A 24,137-nucleotide genomic window follows, 5' to 3' on the forward strand; every position below is an offset into this window, starting at 1 on the left:
CGGAAACAAGAGCTGGTTTGTTCTGGCTGCAGTAGCGTGTGCAAGGGAGTGTGTGAGCAGCTTCCCCGGGAATGGCTACCGAATCTGACCCTGTCTTAGCAGATTTTAAAGGTATATAAAGCTACAGTAATTAAAACAATGAGGTATTAGTGGCAGAAAAACTGCTAAATTAGTTATTTCTCTCTTCTCTCCTTTTCTTAATTATGTCAGTCACTATTAACTAGAAACAAAATGAAAGCACACTCAAAGTGAAGAAATAAATGACTAAGTAGGGAAATAGCAACATATTTAAGAAATGTTACTGTATAAAGACTTCCCTAAAGATAGAGAGTAGAGAAAATAAAAACAAAATGAAGTGAAAAGAGTAGAAAGTTCACAAGCAATAAGAACATAGGTAGAAATAGGATAGAATTACCATTTCATACCATAGAGAAAAGATAAATTATTCAGTAAGTGGTGTTGAGACAAATGACCCCGCTATAAAAAAACAAATTTAACTTAGACTCTAATTCATGCTGACATCGGAATCAAATAAAAAATTTTAAAGTGGTATTTTTAACATTCTCCCAAGACTGAAATTATTTTCCAATAATTAAAATAATAAATCATAAAAAATTAAAGTGTAGATAAGCATGCAAAAGGGATCATTTCCTAAGAAAGAAAAGAAATGAAAAAAATGTAAAGAAAAGTGTGAGTATATGTGAATATACTAAAATGTAAAATGTCTATTTTACATTTATGGAAATGTAAAATATCTTACGGAAAAGCCATATACATTTCATTCATATTTTCACATGCATTTATATGAAGTTTTACAAAGTGCTTTCCTATGACTTTTTAAAGTTGAGTCATTTGACTTTCTCATGTCTAATTTTAGTTATTCATGATTTCTCTCCTTTTCTTGATTACATCAGTCTTATTAACTGAAAGCAAACTAAAACCGTATTCAAAAGGAAGAGGCAAATGATAAACTAGGGAAATAGCCTCAACATATAAAAGCAGGAAAAGTTTTTATATTAAATAATATCTCTAAAAAGAGAGAATATAGAATATAAAATAAAATGGAGAAAATGGGTAAAAATATAAATAGGTAACTTAAAAAAGGGATAACGAACATATAAAATGTGTTCTGCCTCATTTGTGATGAAAGAAATGCAAATTAAAGCAACAATAATATATATGCATTTTTTGCCTATCAATTTGGTAAGAATGTACACATACACATGTATATAATGCATGAAGGACAGTAAAGCATGAGGCATGGTTAATAAAGAGAGTAAACACGTTATTTGAGTTGTTTCTTTTGTCTACTCAATCTTGGAATTAAGAGTTAAACTTGGAGTTCCCCGTCGTGGCGCAGTGGTTAACGAATCTGACTAGGAAGCATGAGGTTGCGGGTTCGATCCCTGACCTTGCTCAGTGGGTTAGGGATTCGGTGTTGCCATGAGCTGTGGCGTAGGTTGCAGACAAGGCTCGGATCCCGAGTTGCTGTGGCTCTGGTGTAGGCCGGCAGCTACAGCTCCAATTCGACCCCTAGCCTGAGAACCTCCATATGCCGCGGGAGCGGCCCTAGAAAAGACAAAAAAAAAAAGTTAAACTTATCTAGGAGTTCCTGTTGTGGCTCAGTGGTAACGAACCCGACTAGTATCCATGAGGATGCAGGTTCAATCCCTGGCCTCACTCAGTGGGTTAAGGATCTGGCACTGCTGTGAGCTATGGTAGGTCACAGATGTGGCTCGGATCCCATGTTGCTGTGGCTGTGGTATAGGCTGGCAGCTGCAGCATTCAACCCTAGCTTGGGAACTTCCATATGCCGAGGGTGTGGCCCTGGGAAAACAAAGATAAGACAAAAAAGAAGTTAAATATCCGAAATAGCCACAAGCAACAGAATCAAGCTCAGCACACCAAAGTGTGATTAAGGAACAACAACAACAAAAAAAGTTGAGCATTGGCTCTGAGATATATGAAGTTATAGCAACTTATCCCAGGAACTCGTTAGAAAACAAATTCCTGACAAAGTTCCTTCTGGGCTGGTCTTGGCTCTAGAAGGTGGAGTAGCTGAGAGGTGGGGTATGTCGCACCCCCGGGGAGAAGCTCTCTCTCCAGCAGAAGTCTGACGGGGAAGATGGCAGATAATGACAGAGTAGGTGGAAAATGCTTCAGGGAAGCTCAAGGACGGAGGAAGGGCACTGAATGTCAGGGTTCTGCCCCTGCTGGAAGCAAGGAGCAAGGAGCTGGATTTATAGAGTCCTTAGTTTGATGAGGGCTGCTTGAAATTGGCTTTTAAAATCATCTTCTTTAATCATGAAATTAGACCATGCTTTTTCCAAGGACACTACAAATTGCACAAGTTGGGCCATAGGCAAGCTGGAAAAGTCCCCAGGGGAAGAGGCAGCTTGAATTACTGGAGGAAATTTCAGATGGTGAAAGCCCTGCATGAGGGATCTGGCCAGACAGCATGTGGTGAGCTTGTGGTTCACAGCTGCATCTGCCCTGCTGAGCAGAAGCTTTGACTGATTTCAGGAGCTGATGGGAAATCAATCAGGAGAGAAGCAGGGACATTTTCTGCCACTGAAATCAATGTGTCAGTTGCCTATGGTGGCATGTGCTGCTTCCTTCGTGCTTTCTTACTGCTACGACTGGCCTTTCTCCTTGTCCATATGCTCCTTTTAATGTTGCTGTTGCTTACTTTTGATTGGTTGTCTAAATAACCTTCATCTTTCCTTCAAGTTTCCTCCCAGATTCAACGTGGTAGAGAGGAGAGCAGTACATTTAAATACAATATAGACATTAACCTGTGGATTCAGCAGAGCTGACCAGATAATATCCATTCTCAGCGAGGCTTTGGGGCTGACCACGCGCTTCGGTCTGCTCCTGTCCAGGTCCACCTCTGATGGAGAGCAAGCCCTTTCACTTCTTTAGCCCTAAGTCTACTCAAAAGTTCAGGCTTGGACTCTGTGATGGATAATATTTCTTCAGCTTTAGTATCTTATGAGACTAAAGATTGAATAAACAGCAAAATGAGTGATTCCTATAAGGTCAGAAAACACTTGCAAAATACCCAGCCAATGAATAATCCAAGAAATGCATATTGAAACAGTGAGATACTTTTTTAAACCTCTGTGGTTGGCAAAGATTTAGTAAGGAAATGATACCACCTTCCTTTGGGTTAGGAGGGGGAAAATCAGAGCTCTTGTTTGCTTTTGGTAGGAACACATTTTTTTTTTTTTTTTGGTAGGGTAGCTATGAATATGCATCGACAGTCCTGAAATGAGCATCATCTCTGATCTAGCAGTTCTGTTAGAATGAGTTCTGAGGAAATAATCAGAGACTCATGAATAATATTAAGTACAAAGATTTTTATCACAGCATTATTTATCCTATCTAAATCCAAAGACTGTTCTTCCTTTGCCCAGGACGAATGATGTGACACTCTATGGCAGGCCTGGGGACTCAAAAGGTACAGGATTGGCAAGGCTCATATACAGACTCCACATGCCAGCTATCTTCCTGCAACCCCCCATCCCATGCAGCCATAAAGAATCACCCTTGCAGAGATGACCCTGCCATGCGACCACGTGAGACCCTGCCTTGTCCAGGTGGCTGAAAGACCATCTTTGACCTACCGCTGGTTGCAGGACAAAGGGAACATCCTTACTTCTTAAGGCTGTTCGCAAATTAAGCCTCACCCCACCCAGAGAGAGCTGATTGCCAGCTTCTCCTCCACTGGGGCTTCCTGCTGTCCTTTCTTGTCACTGCATGCCCTCTGACCTCTGGTCACCAGGGAATCTACTTTCCCTCTGCCTTCTCTTTCTCCTAGTTGAAGCTGTTCCTCCCTCAAAGGATGCTTCCAAGAAGAGTTCCCTGCCATTGCTTGACCTCATTGCATAATGTTCCAGCATATTTTTATGAGTAGTGCATTTTTTTTGGTGCAGTTTTGTTTCAAGTCTGTCTGTCTTTTTGATTGTAAGATCTCTGAAATGGGAACTAGGTCTTATATCTGAAAGGTTATATGATATATGAGAAAGAATAGGATGTGAAACCAGACAAACCTGAGGTTAAAACCTGCGCGATGCTGGGCAAGTCATTTAACCTCTCTGAGCATGCGTTTTATCATTTATAAAATGAAGATAGCAGTGATGATTTCATAAAGTTGTAATGTGGTTAACGGAATAATTGTTAGCCACTTAGCATCATGCCTGCCACACAGCACATACTCAGAAAATGTGAGTTCCCTCCTCCTTATTCCACTTTGGAGGAGTTGGGCTCAGCACACAGTAGCTTTAGATAAAATCTTGTGGCTTAGCCAGTTCCCCAAAGGACCCTAGGAACAATGAGTGACCTGTCGGGAGGAGAGCAGCAACTGGCGAACCAGGAAAACTCTGTGTGGATCTGGCCTGCTGGCCTCTTACCTGATGATGGTCAGGGGGATGAAGTACACCAGGAAGGCCACGATGGTCATGTATGGCGTCCAGTAGGAGTCATCGGGCCACAGGGCCCAGCACTGCACTTCGCCATTGGAGAGTTCCCTCTTCCCAAATATGATCAGGGTGGGAATGGAGAACAGGAAGGAGAGACTCCAGGCAATCGCGATGAGGATCTTGGCCTGCTTTTCTGCTCGGAGAAAAGAGAGAGGTGCCTGGGCATCTGGAAACATCCTTTGGGAGCATACTTGGCGTCTAGTGTGGAAAAAGATTGTTGTATGAGGACTCTGGACCTCTTAGAACCTCTGTTTGCTCCTGTCTAAATGGAGATAATAGATCTGCATCTAGGGCTGATGCAAGGATTCAAAGAGAATGCTTGCACAGAAGCTAGCACACTGCCTGGCATAAGGTCCGTCTTCCCCATTTCTCCTTCTCTTCTTCTTTTCTGATTTACCTGCCTGACTTGAAATGTTAATGCCTCCATTCCTATGTACTATGTAGCTCAGTTTGTACCACATGTAGTCCATTTGATAGGTTGATGTGCTCTGGTCCCCTGCCCATCCTCAAAGGCAGGGATGGGACCTTTGTCTGTCATCCTTCTATTGTACCTAGAGCTGCAAAGCACTGCGACAGTGTTTGAAAGCCATTTGCCAAATGTTAAGTAACCCTTTATTTAAAGGAATAAGGGAGGAATTGTAGGGCAGAAAAGCACCCTGGACTCGGTTCTGGAGAGCAGGGGTCATTCAAACCAAGCCAGGAAGCCTAATAGCTGTAACCCTTCACACTGCATTTAAAATCTTTCAGATGTAATATTCTGACCTTGGGCAAACTACAGTCTCAGCCCAAGTTCTTTTCTAAAGTGGGATTGAAAAAATATACACCCTGCCTACTTAACCAAGTCATGATGAGGCTAGAGAGAGATAATTCATATGCATGAGAGTGCGCTTGCTTGCTTGCTTTTCCTTTCAGGGCTGCACCTGTGGCATATGGAAGTTCCTGGGCTAGAGTCCTGTCGGAGCTGCAGCCACAGGCCTACACCAGAGCCACAGCAACCCCAGATCCGAGCTGTGTCTGCCACTTAAACCATAGCTCTAGGCAATGCCAGATCCTTTAACCCACTGACTGAGGCCAGGGATCGAACCTGCATTCTCATGGATACTAGTTGGATTCTTAACCTGCTGAGCCACAGTGGGCACTCCCAAGAGTGCTGTTTAAAACTGGTTATTATGATGTGATGCTTTCTGTTGAGCTGTTGTTGAAGCCCTTCATCCCCATCCCTGTTGTAGCTGTGCTGTCTACGCTGATTGGTCCTGGCGGCCCCCTTCATCCAGGGCCAGGAGACCTCCCTGCACCTCCCAACTCTCAAATTCGAAAGAGGTGCGCATCTTTGACTGGGGAGGGAAGTGTGTAGGGTGTGGTCAGGGAGCTATAAGAAGTGAGAAAAAAATCTAGGAGAGACTAGGAACTCTGTCTGAGTCTCAAATATTAGAACCCCAAATATTTGGGAGAATAATATCTGGGGTTCTGTTTTTCCTGAATTGTCTCTCTGAAAAGAAGTATTAGAACGATTTAGAAGACAGCTTATTACTGGCACACCGAACAAGCAGGAACTTGGGGTAGAATTATAATATAGTCTTTTTAGGTCTTTCCTTTGTCCCTATACCTGTATCCAGGGATCCAGTGGGGGTGCGAGCCCTCCTGCTTCTGGCTAAAAGCTTAGGGAAGCCCCTCGTCAGTGACAATTCATAGGTGGTTAAAAAGGCCCCGTGGCCACTTAAGTGGTAAGTAGTGCTTCACTGTAGTAATAGTATTTAAAATGAATGAGTAGAATCCCAGGTAACAATAAAGACTCAATGTTCCTAAGATTTAGGTCTTTTCTCCTCAAGTGGGCTGCGTCAGAGGAGAACCTGGAGTCCGGGAAGGGGGCCCTGCCCTCTGCTGGCTCTTCTCTGCCCTTCCTATTCCTCCCCCCTCCCCGGTTGTCAACAAGTTTAGGGCCTCTCTAAGCAGGGGTGCAGGGGGCAAGGAGGAGAGAGGGGACAGGAGAGTTCTTAACGGGTCGTGTCACAAATGGCTCATGCTTCTTGTGCTGCCTGCTGCTAAAGCAGGTGCTTCAGCTCCTCAGGGACCTTCCTGGGTTCTTCCGAAACTCTCGGGTTTTGATTTGCCTGACTATTTTGGCCTCTTTCGTCTGACTGGCTGCTCCCATTCCTCCCTGGTAACCGCAAGCTTCTTTCCTTTCCATGTTCTGGTAGAAATACAGGAAACCAGGATGGCCCAGGTTGAGGCTGGGTGACAGCCAGAACCTTCCAGTGCTGTCCTGGAGCAGATCCACAAAATAAACCCTCCAGGGCCAGTGTGCAGTTAAAAAACACTGATAAAATAACTTTTTTTTTTCATGGTACACTAAACTCCAATTTCTCAATAGCCTTTTACTAAGTATTTCAATTGCTTCCAATTATTTTTTATTATAAATAATTCATATGTATCTCTTTGCACTAGTCTGGTTATTTCCTTAGGATAAATGCCTAGAAACTGAAGATTTGGGCAAATATTGCTAAATTTCCCCCCAGAGAATTTACAGTTTATGGCTCCCACTGGAAATGTGAAGAATTTCCTTATATTCTCCCATCACTGAGGTATCTTCCTCTTAATCTTGTTATCTGGTTGGTAAGATTTCCTATCCAAATGTTTGATCTTACAGTTCTTCAATTAGTAATCAAAAAGAGCATTTTATATATTGTTCGTTTATTTCTGTTTCTTTGTTTCTTAATAGTTTGTTCATGTCTTTGCCCACATTTTCTTTTTTTTTTTTTTTTTTGTCTTTCTTTTTAGAGCCGCACCCACAGCACGTAGGGGTTCCCAGGCTAGGGGTCAAATCAGAGCTGTAGCCACTGGCCTACACCACAGCCATGCAGGATCTGAGCCGCATCTGCAACCTACACCACAGCTCACGGTAACTCTGGATCCTTAACCCACTGAACAAGGCCAGGGATTGAACCTGTGTCCTCATGGATACTAGTTGGGTTTGTTAACCACTGAGCCACTATGGGAACTCCCTGCCCACTTTTTCAACTGGTATGATATTTCTTTGCCAGAGTTCTTTATAAGAAGAGTACTATTAGCCCTTTGCCTGTCATATACAGATATTTCCTATTTGTCACTTTGCTTTTTAATAAAGTATATTTATAATGTTTACTATTTGTTAAATAATTCAGAATATTTATATAGTAAAAACTGTATTTTCTTTACTGTTTCTGTTTTTGGTATTATTCCTAGAAAGATATATTCCTCACTAAAATGATGAAAATTTTACCCATACTTAAACTCTCTCATGTTTAAAATTTTTACTTTTTCAGTGCACTTGGAATGGAATTCACTTTGTAATTAGTTGTGACATGTGGTGATCTAATATTTTTTAAATGGCTAGGCAGCTATTCTAACATCATACGCTGACAAATTCATTCCTTTCTAACTTATTTGGCATTCTCTGTACTTTAGATAGGTTATTCTGGTTCCAGTATCATATTGTCATAATTATCAAAGTTTTATATTATGTTTTAATATCTGGCACTATGTATCTCTCTTCATTATTAATTAATACTTTCCTAACTCTTCTCACATTTATTTTTTCCCCAAGAGCTTTAAAGTTGCCAACTCCTCTGGAGGTGCTGGCTAAGGAAACTACCACTCTAGTAAAAAGCAGTAAAACATCAATAAAGTGTGGTCCCCTGTTTCTGCTCTCAGTTTCGCTGCACTGTCCTGTGCTTGCTCAGCCAGTCCCTCCAGGCATCCACTGGCTCTGCTCTCCTGCCTTCTCTAAGCTCAGTCACATAAACCCCCAACCCTGCCCCTCACAGCTGCCCTTCCATTCCAACAAGATGGAGCACCAAGATGACTCTAGCATAGGGTTCCCGGGACCCTCTCACACCCTCTTCCAACAGCTGCCTCATCCTATCATTATGAGGATCTTTCTAACTTCCTATAAGGCCATGGAGCTTTCCTAGGGGGCTTGGCATCCATGTTTAATCTGCTCCTCCTGTGCTTGGAATTCCTTGGTTTCTGGTCTTTGCATGGCTTCTTTCCTTGGCTGCCATCCATATGACAAGTTTCCTATTTGTATGTTTCTTCCATGATTCCAGTTGGGATTGGGCAGAGGAAGGCAAAGTGGCTAATTTCTGTTTCCGAACTTGCATCTTTCCTCACAGATACTAGAGCTGATTATTTTCCAAGTGCCCTACCTGGAGGCTTTATTAATTTTATAGTGAGGAAATAAATTGCTTTATGTCTTTAAAAGAACACTGTAATATTCATTGCTGCCTTTCCTGTAATTTAGGACACAGTTCATAATGTTGCACAGTATCTCTCAGAACCAGTCACAGTTCCCATAAGCTAAAGAGTTGATTTATTTTTAATCTAATGCATGCAGTGGGATGTGTGCCTGACCATGTTTCTCTCTTGGCTGTGGATCCCAAAGCCTTTACTTCCAGCAAGTGTCCTGGGACGCCCCTCCTACATTTTCTTATACTTTTGTTCCCATCGGTCCTGTTTCTTTGCCTTGAAATACTCTGCGTAGGTGTCTTTTTTAGCACCATACACAATCCTTCCCAGAGCCTGCTGGTTGTAAATAAGTATATGGATGAATAAGTGGATCACACTTTTGCACACACATGTCAGAAAACGTCTCTCCCATTTACTGTCATCTCATCCCTGCCTCCTTCTCTACCATAATCCCTAGAGCATGACAACATCTTGAGAGCTTGGTGTGGGTTGCACACCTTCATACGTACACCCAGTAACATACACAACCTAGAAAAAGCCTAAGAAATGTGTAAATTCTATCTTAAAATTCCTTTCAGTTGCACACAACATACTGATATGTTTCTGGTATAAAAACTACTTAGTGGTATGTAAGTTCTCGTGGTCTCTATGAAGAGTCCAGTTCCCATCCCCAGAGGGGAGGACAAATTGATGTGTGTCCTCGTAAGCAATTGTTTATTATTCTGAGACCCCGCCTCTTCTTGGTTCTCTCCCACTCTTCTCTCTGTCTCAGTTCACAATACCTGGCATTGCTTTGGGTTTTTCTTTACATTAATATTATCATACTGCATACATTATTGTATGTTGTTTATATCACTCAAAATAAGATATAGATATTTTTGTGTTGATGCTTATTATGGTCCATGGCTCTGCCACTTCCTCATTGAGAGGAAGAATGTATAGTAGGTGAGGGTACCTGAGCTGTACCCAGACCATCTGGTTCAAATCCTGCCCCTGCATCTACTAACTGTGTGACCTTGGGCAAACCACTTTAACTCTTTGAATTGTAATGGCCCATACCCTAAGATTTGGATAATAATCGAACCTACCTTACAAAGCTGTTTTGAGGACTAAAGTATTTAACATACATAAAGAACTTAGAATCATAAATAGCACAAAACTTGCAATCAGTAAACCTAAGCTACGGAAACTTCTACATGGGATGCTAGGCTTTCCTCCAATGAGGAATACCATGTTAGCATTTAATTCCTGCTACTCTAAGCAATGCTGCAATACACAACACATTCATATGCATGCATACCTGTGAGCGTTTGTCCAGAGAAGAAACCAAGAAATAGAAGTTCTCTGTCAAAGGCTGCATATTTTATATTTTAATTAGATATTATTAAATGACCATCCTGCATCAGTACTGTCTGATCTATTTCATAGTATCTGATGAGATTAATTCTACTTATTCTAAAGTTCTGCTTGGTCTATTAATTTTGCTTCCTTAAGTGTAAATTCTGCAGAACGGTATTTTAAACATATTGTCTATTTCCTGTAGTTTTGCTTTTGTCACTTTTTTTATGATTCATTGCACTGCATTTTTTCAAGTCAAGATAACATATTAGGATCTTCATTTTATCAGTTTTCATAGCCTGCTTGGGAAAGTGTAGCGTGTTGGCTTCTTTCTTGCTTTTGGGGGTCAGGGAGGCACGTGGGCTCTCCCTGTGTGCAGAGTAATGGTCAGTTGGTCCTGTGACAAGGTACCCACCATTCCTGCAAGGTGTCATTGCTTCCCAGGGCCCCACTCTGTCTCTCTACATCCGTGTCCCCCTACTTGGGAGCATCCACTACCTCCATCCCTGCTACCTGTCTGGGAAGGGGGAGGGTGGTGGGGACAGAGATGTGCTATGATTAACCCTCCTCATTGTACTCCAGGAATCATCCTGCCATTTTCCTTGAGTTCTTCTTGCTCTGGGCATTTACACCGTCTATTTTTAGGAAGTCTTCCCTGCATTACTGCAGCATCATTTATGGGTTTTGTGAGTTGTGCAGCTTCAGCCTTCCCTCTGACCCATCTGCTTCCTTCTTTCAGGGATTCTGCACTATCTCTGGATCGAAGAGTGTTTTCCTTGTTTCCATTATGATTATCAATTAAAAACATTGTTCCTGTTATTTCTGTGGTTTTGGGATAAGGAGGGCAGTGCTTCTTTGTGGAAAATGAGCAAATGGAAGTGAGGGTGTTCATTTCTATGGCTAGGTGTGTGTCAACCCAGCTCTTAAAAAAAAAAAGAAAATGCTGGAGGCATTGGCCTCAAGGTCACAAAGTGAGCCCTGCCAAGCACCGCCCCTAGTAGCTCTTGGCCATCCATGGGAACCATCAGCCTTTTCCCAGGCACCTGTGCTTTCTTTCCTACATCTTTTTAAACAGTCAGACCCATGAAATGGGGAAAGAAGTGGAGCAGGAGAAGAAAGGGAGAAGAAAACACCCTTTATTTAGATCCCCATGATTGAGATAATAGTATGTTATTGAAAAACCCGCACTCAAGGCCGATTCCTTACAGAATGGTTGAGTCTGCTCACCTCCTTGCAGGAACTTCATGGGGTAGACGATGGCATGGTATCTGTCTATGCTGAGGGACACCAGGACATAGGTAGAGGCGTAGAGCAGCACGACCTGTAGCCAGAAATGAGACGATGTGAGTGGCTTAGTGGAGGTGGGGAATGCACATCATGGAAAGAAGAGCGTTTTGTGCTGTTTAGAAACCTGGGCATTGAACCAAGGGGTAAATGAGGTTTGGGGAATGGATGGGAATGACTGACTCCCCATGTCAGGAAGAAGGTTGCTGTTCTTGATGATGACTTTGCACTGCTAGCTGTGACAGACGAGAGCACTTCTAGCTCTCACTTGCTCACTCATTTGCTTGGCTTCTTGGAGACTCCTCATTTCTCCAAGGACCAGTCCCTCTTGACATTTGCATGGTACATTTGTTTGTAATTGACTTTTAAAGCTAAACTAATTGTCTCTGCCACAGTTGACATTCTAGAATAATTAGAAACAAACGTTCATTTGCCTTTTATCAATGTGAGTTGTTGAGAGACGATAAAAGGGATCTGGTTTCAGGGAGCCCTCGTGCTGTTTCGAATCATCTATTACCATATCTGCTGACACTCTGAGAGCTCTTCTTCTTCATCCGCTTCTCCAGAAGAGCTGTCCACTAGGGCAGCCCATGGGTCTCCTCTCCGTCTCCCACCATCTCTTTTATTAAGCTTACCCACGCCCTTTAATGATCCTGTGTACAGTGATATTTGCATACTTTGCAAAGAAGGAAATTGGAATATAAGAGGTTAATATCTCTTCTGTGAAGTGTATACCCAAAATATAATTGAACAAAATCTCTCTGAAAGGATGATCAAGGTGGAAAATTTTCAGATAACTTTTTTTTTTTTTTGGTCTTTTTGCCATTTCTTGGGCCGCTCCCGCGGCATATGGAGGTTTCCAGGCTAGGGGTCTAATCAGAGCTGTAGCTGCCAGCCTACACCAGAGCCACAGCAATGCGGAATCCGAGCCGCGTCTGCGACCTACACCACAGCTCACCACAATGCCAGATCCTTAACCCACTGAGCAAGGCCAGGGATCGAACCTGCAACCTCATGGTTCCTAGTTGAATTTGTTAACCACTGCGCCACGACGGGAACTCCTAGACAAATTTGAACCTCATTTCTACCAAGAGTCCAGCCATATCATCACTTTGTAACCTTCAGGACAAATTCAGAGTGGGTATAAAAGTAAGTCGAAGACTGAAGTCTAAGGGTAGGTGCCTGAAATTCTTCTAAGATGAAATAGCAATAGCATGACTTTGTTAATAACCTTTGTATGAATTTGTACCTTTTTCTTTATTCTCTGGCTGAGACAAATAATGATCGATTATATCATTTCTCTTTGGAATTTCTATTTCTATAATACTACCACAAACGCATCCCAGCATCAGTGTTGTAGAAGGTGCCGCAGGGAGGGCATGCTGAAGGCTGATCAGAGATGGAAGGCTCCCCTGAGGGATATATGAGGAAATTCTCATCTTGCTATAAAGGTGATGAATGGCCAGAAAAATGATGGCCAGGTTTAACAACAATAAAAATAAGATGACTGTCTCCTTTGAGAAAGATGGGATTTGTCTGTGTGATCCATGAATTCAGAACTGTTAAGGCTGGCCACGCTCAGTTGAGGAGATGGCATCAGAAAAGGATGGGAAAGAGAGCTCCCAAGGAGGAACCGCATGGGGGCAGAATGTTGGGATGAGTTGGTCTTGGCCATCCTGCAGCTGTGTTGAGCAAGGTGGCTGCACTCGTTCAGAATCTGGAGCAGGAGGAAACGTCACAATAGTGTGCCCCAAGGAACAGGCAATGTTCGCAACAAGAGATCTACTTGAAACAGTCAAAAAGAGTATTTAACGTTGGAGGTCTTCAAGCATCTAGGCAGCATCTTAAAAATGTTAAAGATTATCTAAAAGAAATACATCTCAAATTGTCACACCCCTTCTCCACAAAAATAAATGCCAGAAAACAGTATAAAAATGTTCAGGGTTTTGAAAGAAAAATTATGATTCAAGAATTTCGCACATATTTCAAGGCACATAATAATTTTCTTGGGTATATAAGAAGAAGGAAAATACATCACCTACTCCTGAAAAATCTTTCTTGAGGAAATATTTCTGCTGATTAAGAACTGTTTCCAAATTAAGAACTCAAGAAGAGGAAAGAAGATGGACTAATACAGTTATGGTAAGCAATGAATCAGCAAACCACAAAGTGTTTATAAAACAGATATGTATACAATTACAAAATATTTTAGGGAAAAATCTGGGGAGTTGAGTGAAGGGAGAGAGTAGAAAAGAAGCCATGGTAAATTTCCACTTAGACATTTTAGACATCTTTTTTGATTTTTACTTTGATAGAGACAAATTACATCTACAAATTAAAAGTAAGCTATGCTAAAGTAAAATGAAAATGCAGAAAAATAATGTATTAGTATCCTATGGCTACTGTAACAAATTGCATGAATGTTGTGGCTCAAACCAACATAAATTTATTCTCTCACATTTCCAGAGACCAGAAGTCAAAATCAGGTATATTGGGTCAAAACTGAGGTGTTGGTGGGGCCACCCTCCCACAGAAGCCTTAAGGGAGAATTCCTCCCTTGCCTTTTCCAGCTTCAGGTAGCTTCCAGAATTTTTTGAATGGTCACACCAATCCCATCTCTGAGTCCATTTCTATATGTTAGATCTTCCTCTGCCTTCCTCTTACAAGTGTATGCACGATTGCCTTTGGACTCGCTAGGATAATCCAGAATAACTCCCCTATTTTAAAATCGTTAATTGAATCACACCTGCAAAGTCCTTTTTTCCATGTAAGGTAACATACCCAAGTTTCATGAATTATGGTTTGTAACTGTTAGGAGGACCATTTTTTAGTCTACCATGATTAATAACCAAATAGAAAGGGGAAAAACGTAAATAAAAAAATTAACACAGAAAGGTTAAAATAACACCAAATACTATTTGCCAAAATAAATATGAATGGCTTAAGCTCCTTCGCTGAAACAAAGACTCTTTACACAACTTTTCCTCAAACCCAACTGTGTACTGCTTAGAAGAGCAACCTCTAAAACCAGAAGATTAGTGACGTTTAAAAATTGAGTGATGGCCAAAGGCATAGAGAGCAAATAAAAACTGAAAGAAGGATCATCGCTATACTATTAGACAAATTAAATGCAAAGCAAATAGTACTATATGGAATAAATAGATACAATACACAGTGTCAATAGAATGTTAAGAAACCTGAATGTAACAAGTAATGATACAGTAAATATACATAACTAAAATGTTCCAAATTCTACAGAGGAAAAAAACCCCACAGTAATACACAGGTAGAAAGAACTAAACAAACTCCAAGAATAATACACATTATTGTAAAATATCTAGGCAATATTTCAAAAATTAGTCATAAACTGAACTATAAGGGAAAAAACCCTCAATAGATTCCAAAAAGTGGGATTTATACAATTCATATATTTAAAACAACAAGCAATAAAAGCTGAAATTAGTATCTTTTTTAAAAAAAATACCACTTGGAAATTTAAACACCCTTATAATTAACTTGAGTCAAGAAGGAAATTAAAGTACAATTATAGTCAATTCATAAATGTCAACAATGAAAATTCTACACATCAACAACATATGGGATACCATTTGGGGAACAGATGGCAGCTTGAGGACATATGTCTGAATTCTCACCACCCCACCCTCAATTCTGACAAAAATGACCTAGGAAATATGAAACCAAAAAAAAAAAAAAAAAATCTTGCATAAAAGTGAGACAAATGCAGAAAACTTAAAAATTTTTATTTAGAAAAATGCCAGATTGGATTCATTTAAAGTAGAATTTCTAGACTGAAAAAAAATTAATCTACTTTATTTTTTAGAACAACTTTAGTTTTACAAAAAAATATTGAGCAGATAAAACAGAGCATTCTTACCCCCACATTTTCTCCTCTTATTAACATCTTACATTAATGTGGTGAATTTTTTAAAATTGACAAACCAATATCGATACATTATTAACTAAAGTTCATGGTTTACATTGAGACTCACTCTTTGTGTTGTGCAGGTCCACAGGTTGTGACAAATGCATAAGGTCATTTATCCATTATCACAGTATCAGTCAGAAGAGTTTCACTGTCCTAAAAATCCCTGGTGCTTTACCTATTCAATCCCTCTAAATCCCTGGCAACCACTGATCTTTTTACTGTCTCCATAGTTTCATCTTTTCCAGAATGTCATATAGTTCTAAGCCTATAAATGTAGCCTTTTTAGACTGGTTTCTTTCACTTGGCAATGTGCATTTAAATTCCTCTTTAATTTTTCATGGCTTAGTAGCTCATTTAGCTTTTTGGCTGGGTAATATTCCATGATTGAGTGTACCAAAGTTTATTTCCCTCTAGTTTGGTGGGGTTTTTTTTTCCAACACTTTAAATATTGTTCTCTATCCTCTTCTTGATTTTTATGGATTCTGATGGGAAGAGGTGATTTTTATTAATTTGATTTTTTTTTAATCAGTGAGGTATCTCCCCCCCAACTTCTTTTAGAATTTTCTCTTTGACTTCAGTTTTCTGCAGTTTGAATATGATATGTCTAGGGATAGATTTTTCTGATATTTATCTTGCTTTAGAGTTCTCTGAGATTCCTAGATCTGTTGCTTGGTGTTTGTCATTATTTTGGGAAAATTCTCATCTGTTATTACTTCACTCCCACATTTTACTTTATACATTATTTGTTCCCTTCTTTCATATCCTTATGGTATTTTCATTACATGCTTTTTGTATGTTTTGTAATTGTTCCATAGTTCTTGGATAGTTCAATTTTTTTTAACAGATACTGTTTTTTAGAGCAGCTTTTAGTTCACAGCAAGGTTGAGTGGAAACTAGAGGGATTTGCCATAAGCTTACAGCCCCCACAAATGCAAAGCCTCCTTTATTATCAAAATCCCACTTAGTACATCTCTTATGATTGATGAACAAATGCCTGGAGCTGACATGTCTTTTAGTCACTGCAGAGGGGCTCTGTGTAAATGTTGGGGCATAGTGTTGACACTCACCCAGGCAACTGACAACTGCCTTTGCCTTCACTTCCTGTTTTTGCAAAAAGCCTGAAGCTCAGCAAAAGTCACAGCTTATGACCTTTTCTGTTTCCTCCTGAGCATGGGCACAGTCCTGAGTATGTTCTTGGTCTTCTAGAGTCTCAGAACCATGCCAAACTTTTTCAAAATCCTACGACTATCTCATTACCCAACTTATTTTTTTAAATTTCAGGATAGTCTATGGTTTTCCCCAGCTACTGGCCAATAACTCAGGCATGTGTAAAATTAATCAATTGCTTGTAATCGTTTTTGACAAATACCTCCAGAGAAAAAGCTTTTGCAAAATGGATGAGTTCTGAATCAAGTAAAATACAGACAGCCTTGCAAGTGAGGCCTTCCAGAGAACCATCAGACATGTCAGCTAATCACAGTTTCCTACAAATGAGCCTTTTAAAGAGCATTAGCCCTCTTCTGCTCTCTCTAATGGCTGCCAGACTTTATTTTCTCTGTAAATGTGAGTTAGCACACTGGGTTAAAGGATTCCGTATTGCTGCAGCTGTGGTATAGGTTGCAAGGCTCAGATCTGATCCCTGGCCCAGGAACTCCATGTGCCATGGGGCGGCCAAAAAAAGAAAGAAAGAAAATAAATTACCCCTGAGAAAATACAAGTCTTGGATACTAATAAGGGTTTTTCACTGCTACTAAACTGCTAAGGTTATGTTCAACGCACATAAAAGATTACAGTTGTAACTATTCTCTATTTGTTTTCTGAAGATGGAATAACTCCATTATCAAGATCTGAAAGTGATAGAACAAATAATAATCATAATCTCACTTATGAATATAAATGTAAGTACTCCAAAAATCCTAATAACAAATGGAATATAGCAGGATAAGGTTTTCCAGAAATGCATTTTACATCTATAAATCTGCAATAATTTAGACCTAAACTACTAGCGTCAGAATATAAATATATTAATGAAAAATAATTTTAAGAACTCAAAAATAATACATCAGTCTTAACACTAGTTATAAAATTGTCCCTTCTTTCCATAGTTAGTGGAAGTACCTTAATCTATACTATATACATATATGATGCATTAATAATAAAATAAATATATGTGTTACATATGTAATGTTTTACACCAAATATATATTTTCCATTTATATTTTTCCATTGAAGTATATTTGACAGGCAAAGTATATCTTTCAGCTAAAAACAGATATTAGCAATAAGTGAGAAAAATAACAAGAATTCCAGTTATAAAAGAATTGAAAAGGGATAATAGGCAATTGAGAGAAGATGAAATTTAAATTCCAATAGATATTTCAGAAGTTCACTTTAGATAGTAATGCAAGAAATACAAGTTAAAACAACTAGAGAAATATTTATTTTCTAACAGACCGCTAAAATTTTTCAAAAAGAACAATAGCTAGTGTTGGATTAATCTGAGGGTAAAAAAGCAGGAAAAAAAATTAGCATATTTTCTGGAGATTATTTGCCAATGCCATGGATGATCTGGGGTTTATGTCTCCCCCAGACTCCCATGTTATAGTCCTAAACGCCCAGTGTGATGCAAAGTAGGAAGGGGGCCTTTGTGAGGTGATTGGGTTGTGAACATGGAGCCCTCATGAATGGAATTGATGCCCTTATAAAAGCTGCCCACAGAGCTCCCTTGCCCCTTTTGCCATGTGAAGAAAAAATGAGAAGTCTACAGTCTGAAAGAAGGCCCTCACCTAACTAATCAAGCACATCGACCTTGGACTTCCAGCCTCCAGAACTTGAGAAAGAAACGTTTATTTATAAGCCACCTATTCTGTGGTATTTTTGTTATAGTAGCCTGAATGGAGTGAGGCAGCCAAAATATGTCAAAAGCCTTATTAGTGACCCAGAAATATGACTGTTAATATTATTATAGCTTTTTTAATGTTTTCATTATATATATATATATATATATATATATTTTTTTTTTTTTTGTCTTTTTAGGGCTGCACCCATGGCATATGGAGGTTCCCAGGCTAGGGGTCAAATTGAATCAGAGCGATAGCTGCCGGCCTACCCCACAGCCACAGCAACATGGAATCTGAGCTGTGTCTGCAACCTACACCACAGCTCATGGCAACGCTGGATCTCACTGAACAAGGCCAGGGATCAAACACGAGTCCTCATGGATCCCATTCGGGTTCGTTCACCACTGAGCCATGATGGGAACTCCAATATATGTGTTATTTTTAACAACCAAAAAAAATTTTTTTAAAATCTTACAGGAGTTCCCCTCGTGGTGCAGTGGTTAACGAATCCAGCTGGGAAGCATGAGGTTGTGGGTTCGATCCCTGGCCTTGCTCAGTGGGTTAAGGATCTGGCATTGTGGTGAGCTGTGGTGTAGGTCACAGATGTGGCTTGGATCTGGTGTTGCTGTGGCTCTGGCATAGGCCAGCGGCTACAGCTCCGATTAGACCTCTAGCCTGGGAACCTCCGTGTGCCACGGGTGCGGCCCTAGAAAAGACAAAAAGACAAAAAAAAAAAAAAAAAAAATCTTACAAATTTTCCTTGTTCTCTCAACTAGGAGGAAGTGAGCAGATTTTTTGCGTCAAATTGCAGGGTTTGAATCAAGGTCTAATTTTAGTATCAGTTTGTCTCATCACATTTGGAAAGTGCCACATACCTGTAAATAGCGGACCACTCGGCAAACCAGATCAGGTGCCATGAAGTCTCCAGTGAATCGCCAAATGATATCTGTCAAGATGTTAACCAGTCCTGTGAAAGAGTCTAACAAAAACACATAAGTGGTTGATTTCAGTCCCTTTCAAATTTGCAACTATGCTACAATTGAAAGAAATTCCTGGAGAGGTTTTTTTGTTTGTTTTTGTTTTTGTTTTGGATTTCTGGGATGGCCATTGAAGAAATGTAAGGCAAGACAGGAGTCACTTGGATTTGTTATTGGAGCCTGTTACCACTCAGATGTAGCTATTTAGGAAGGCTTTTGGTGATGACTGAAAAGGAATTATATTAATTATATTAAACCACAGAAGAGGAGTTTTAAAGGTGTTTAGATCTGTACTGAAACAAGGACTGTGTGAGGATCGATAAGAGCAACGCTGAGAAAAGGAAAACATTTATTCTCATGAAACCCCTGAAAATTCCCGCTTCTTCACCCATCACTTTACAACTTGGACTTCTTGTTGCCTCCCTACATCCAGTTTTGGCCCCTTCCCTGGATTCCTCTGCTTTCTTCTTCTTTCCCCCTTTCAAATCTACCTTTGGAAAAAGTCAAGTGCATGATCCATCAGTTTAATTAACAGAGGTGGTTAAATTCACTGCATTGAGACTGAGGTCTGAGACCAAGTTTATGGACTTTGTGCTCAATTCTATAGTTATAAACGATCTAAGTTGTACAGAAGTCTTCAGCAGCAATGGTAGAATATGCTAGATATCTAGAAGTTCCCTCTACCCTCACTTGCAGGACAGGTATTGTTGATTGATTATATGATTGAGAATCTTTCTCAGAACAGTGCTTCAGGGATTCTCTGTTGATTGATGAATAGGACTGGAACTTAAGACTAGGTAAGCAAGAATTGGTTGACTTGGAGTCCCTTCCTTTGGATCTGGGATGTCACACTCTGTCAAGGACCTGAGAGGCTGGAAGGTAAGTCTTCCCTTTCTGAATCTTCACATAGGGTAAAGTCTGAGCCCCTCGTTCAGCATCAAAGCCGTCCATGATCTGGTCTTGCCTGCCACTTACCAAGTCCCTAGCTGGCATTTTTTTTTTTTTTTTTTTTTTTTTTTTTTTTTTTTTTTTGGAGGGGGACATGTGCAGAGCATGCGGAAGTTCCCAGGCCAGGGATCAAACCTGAGCCACAGCAGTGACAATGCTGCGTCCCTAACCCACAGAACAACCAAGGAACTCCCCCCAAGTGGCATTTTTATATTGAACATAGTATTGCCTGCACATTTATGTTTTCAGATATACATTCCCTCCGCTCAGAAAGGCCCCTCTCCCCTTACTTATCAGCCTGTTGAATTCTTATTCGCCTTCCAGTATCTAGCGGACAGATCCCTCGCTCCAGCAGTTTTCCTTACTGACATGGCACGGCCCACCTCAAGAGGATGTGGCCCTCCCGGTGTTCTTCCTGTCTCTTTCTTTTCGTTCCTCTATAGGCAACAACAACAGAAGCATTGGCAAGAACAGGGAACTTACATCAAAACGGTCAAAAGATTAGAGAGGAGAAATCTCACGGTATTCTGGGTCGTCAGAGAAGTTTGAACTGAGAAGGTTAGACGAGATTAGGGTCTTCAGAGTTGTGGGTTGTGATTTGATCAGACAGGAATTTCACAGAGGTTTTCTTGGCAGGAATGGGCTTGACGAAGTAGTGGAATGGACCTTGAACTTACTTGAGTATTCTCTTTTGGTTTACTTATCCCTTAATTTTAAAATAATGACAAAAAAAAAAAAACCAAGCTTATGTTTTTTTAGATCTAAGTGGCTATATGAACAATTATAATGTACTTCAGTAAAAAAAAAAAAAAAAAAAAATTCCCCTTGAAGCTCAATCCTAAATGAACCCACCTCTGGGAGACTGTCAACTAACTGTGCCACTGCATTTGTTATCTGCTGTTAAGCAAATGCTGCTCTATCAGATCAGTGAAAGCTATTTAGTTGCCTAGGTAATGGAGTACATTGCAAATAAGCCTTTCCTAAATGGTAATTAACAGGACCTGGGGAACAAAGGGTACACTTTAAAGGCTTAATCACTTCCCTGTAGTACTCTTGCTTTTTAGAATTTCTTCCGTGAATGATGCTAGGAAACAGTTACACTCGGGAAAGCCAATACTGGCTCACAGCAGCTTCTATTGTTCCTTTGACAGGTTCTTGCAGACAGGAACGTGGGTTCCCAGTCAGAGCATGAATATGGGTGGAGTGGGGAGAAGTCAAAATGAGGTGACGCTTGAACTGAACCCTAAAGGGTCAGTAAGAGTAGGCCTCAGGGGAATAGAGAGGAAAGGACGTTGATTCCTGGACAGATGACAGCAGGAACAAAGTTATGGAGGTGAGAAAGCGCGAGATGAGAAATGAAATGGCTTGTGGATATGAAACAGGATTAACTTGTTGCTGAAGCCTAAAATGCTTGAAAGTGGCAAGAAGTGGGCCTGGAGGGATTTTCAGATCTTATGTGCCAATTAAAGGAGCTTTTATTTCTCCAGACACCGAAGGAATGATTACATGTTGATGTATTCAGATGTGTTTTAAATAGATTTCTTTAGTTACTCTGGTGGTTAGGGGTTGGGGGGATCAATTTGCTAGGCCCAACACTGGAATTACCATTTAGATTTGTTAGGGAAATGTGCAAAAGTTCAAGAAAAAGAAGATCACTGGTACCTAGTGTATGTCAAATAGGAGTAAAAACAGATAGAGATGCAGATGTGAGATACACTTTATAAAGTAAAATAAGGAGGATTTGGCGACTAGTAGATGTTTAATTAGGTGAGGTGGAGGGAGAAGTCAACACTGTATTAAGGGTCCTGGCTTGGGTGTCCCTGGTAGATGGTGGTGCCTGCTGCAGATATAGTAGGATAAGCTCATGCTATTTGGGTTGCTTCTAGGTTTCAGCTGTTCAAATAAAGCTGCTGTGAACATTCATGTATAGGATTTTGTGTGAACGTAAGTTTTTATTTCCTAAAGGTAAATACCCAGGAGCAGATTGTTGGGCCATAAGCTAAGTATATGTTAACTTCATAAGAAACTTCTCAAGTTTTCCAGAGTTGATGCATCCCAGTGATCCCTACCAAAAAAGTATGACAGGGAGTTCCCATTGCAGCTCAGTGGGTTAAGAACCCAACTAGTAACTGGATGGGGGTTCAAACCCTGGCCTTGCTCAGTGGGTTAAGGATCCAGCACTGCCCGGAGCTGTGGTGTAGGTTGCAGACACGGCTCGGATCCGGCGTTGCTGTGGCTCTGGCGTAGGCTGGTGGCTGCAGCTCCGATTCAACCCCTAGCCTGGGAACCTCCATATGCTGTGGGAGCGGCCCAAGAAATAGCAAAAAAAAAAAGAAAAGGCAAAAAACAAACAAACAAAAACAAAACAAAACAAAACAAAAAAGGTGTGAGAGATTCAGTGCTTCTGCATTCTTACCTACTTGGTATTGTCCGTATGTTTTTCTTAGTCATTCACCTATGTATATAATGGCCTCGTTATGGCTTCAGTGTGCAGTTCCATGATGGTTGATGATATTGCTGTGGTAATCCTTAGCCCGACAGGCTTGGAAGTCCTTTTCAGATACTCTATTAGGGAGGGAGCTGGGGTGCTAGAGAGTTTCAGTGCTCCACGCTTGGCTTTAAGGTGCATCTGTATTCCTGCAGCATTGCTACTGCCCGTTGCTCAGTGCTTGCTAAGCTGGTGGTTATAATGCTCTTTGTCCAGGTTCATCCTCAGTCTCACATGTACCTGTGCACCTGGGCCTTGGGGGTGGGACCCTCTCAGTGTTCCGATTCCTCCCTCCCTTGGCAGTCACAGTCCTGCCTTGTATCTGCGGTGGGTCTTATGTAGAGAGAGTTTCCATCTCTTCCCCTAGTGGTAGAAGACCGCTGATGGTATAGAATCCTGTACCAGCTGCTTTCTACCTCCAACCCCAGGAGTTGAGGGGTTTTATTGTTCGTTTTTTGTGCCTTTCTCTGTGCTCTGGGGCAATAGTATTTTCTCCCACAGTGGCCTAGGGGTTTTGTTGAAGGAAAAGCCTCTTAGGAGGGCAGTATTTCATGCCTTTCCTGCAAGCATGGTCTAAACCTTCCTTTCTACCTGCACACTGTCTCTGTAACAACTCCTCAGCTCTGCCATTATAATGTAGAAGCAGCCAGAGGCACTGCTGTGACTGAATGGGCCTGGCTGTATCCCAGTAAAACTTTATTTATAAAAATGGGCTTCAGGCTGAAAGTTTGCCAACCCCTGGTCTGCAGAATAAGCTCCAAACGTCCTACTCTGACTTCGGCGCCTCCTGCCTCACTCTTCAGTCTAGTCGTCTCTCATTCTATCCTAAATTCAGAGCATGAGAGAAACTCTTTGAGTCAGCATGTTGATAATGACATCCAGTCAGTTGCTCAAAATATTGGTTAAAGAAAGGAAGTACACCGCCCCACAAACCCACTTTAAATATAGTAAATAAAGCATTAACGTGCATTTATTTCTCTTTTCTCTAAAACAGGGCCAAGACTTTGATTTTATGCATATCTTCTTTTTGTGTGTAAAATACCTCCACAAAGCATCTTTTATGACTTCCAGTTCTGGTTTCTTTAAATTAGAGTGAGTACTTGAGATACCAGCAAAGCAATTTGAGGCAGAATCTCATTGTAGGGAATTTTATAATCCTCCTTCGTTCTTTTGTAGTTCCATTATATGAGCTTAATTCTATGGCAGCTTTTCTTAGTGACTCAGTAAAAATAAAAAGTCAAGTCTTTTCAAAGTATCCAACTTAATTTTCACAGAAACAACTCTTAAATGTTGTGTATGTTGGTTACATAATTTCAATAATGAGTACAACTGGCATAAACTGGTTGGGAACAAACACCTGTGACATAACCTGGGAGGTGGGACGAGAAATGGACACAGTCATTAGGGTCGATCCACTGTGCTACAGATGCTGATTAGGGTGTTTTGCAGAAAGAGTGGAGAGCGTTGGTTAATCCAGCGAGGCACTTAGTATGTAGCTGAGAAACCCTCTACTGGGAAGCCCATCTCCATCTTCATTCTGCCAGCCCCTTTCTTCGTGTTGGTCCCTTGACTTATGAGGCCCTTTCTACCCGATTTCTCTTTCCGAGGCTT

At 40.8% G+C, this 24,137-nt stretch overlaps 2 protein-coding genes across 10 annotated transcripts in view; one reads left to right on the plus strand and one right to left on the minus strand.

Moving 5' to 3' along the window:
* DPY19L1 (dpy-19 like C-mannosyltransferase 1) overlaps positions 1 to 24,137 on the plus strand; it is a 313,514-nt gene that overhangs the window by 191,271 nt on the left and 98,106 nt on the right. The window lies entirely within an intron of this gene.
* NPSR1 (neuropeptide S receptor 1) overlaps positions 1 to 24,137 on the minus strand; it is a 270,057-nt gene that overhangs the window by 20,780 nt on the left and 225,140 nt on the right. For 5 of the 7 annotated variants that reach the window (XM_085005879.1, XM_085005876.1, XM_021079326.2 and 2 more), the window contains 3 exons: positions 18,989 to 19,092; positions 11,271 to 11,364; positions 4,413 to 4,614 (listed from right to left, as the gene is read on the minus strand). In XM_085005879.1, coding sequence (XP_084862005.1) covers positions 4,413 to 4,614; positions 11,271 to 11,364; positions 18,989 to 19,092 — 400 coding nt within the window. Of the gene's footprint in view, positions 1 to 4,412; positions 4,680 to 11,270; positions 11,365 to 18,988; positions 19,093 to 24,137 lie in introns of all 7 variants that reach the window. The other 2 variants (XR_014834291.1, XM_085005880.1) reach the window with 1 other exon arrangement.

Source organism: Sus scrofa, chromosome 18 (genome assembly GCF_054392235.1).
Source record: "Sus scrofa isolate SSC_HxYL_T2T_F1_AM1 chromosome 18, Sscrofa_HxYL_maternal_Yorkshire_Landrace_v2.0, whole genome shotgun sequence".
Taxonomy (NCBI): Eukaryota; Metazoa; Chordata; class Mammalia; order Artiodactyla; family Suidae; genus Sus; species Sus scrofa.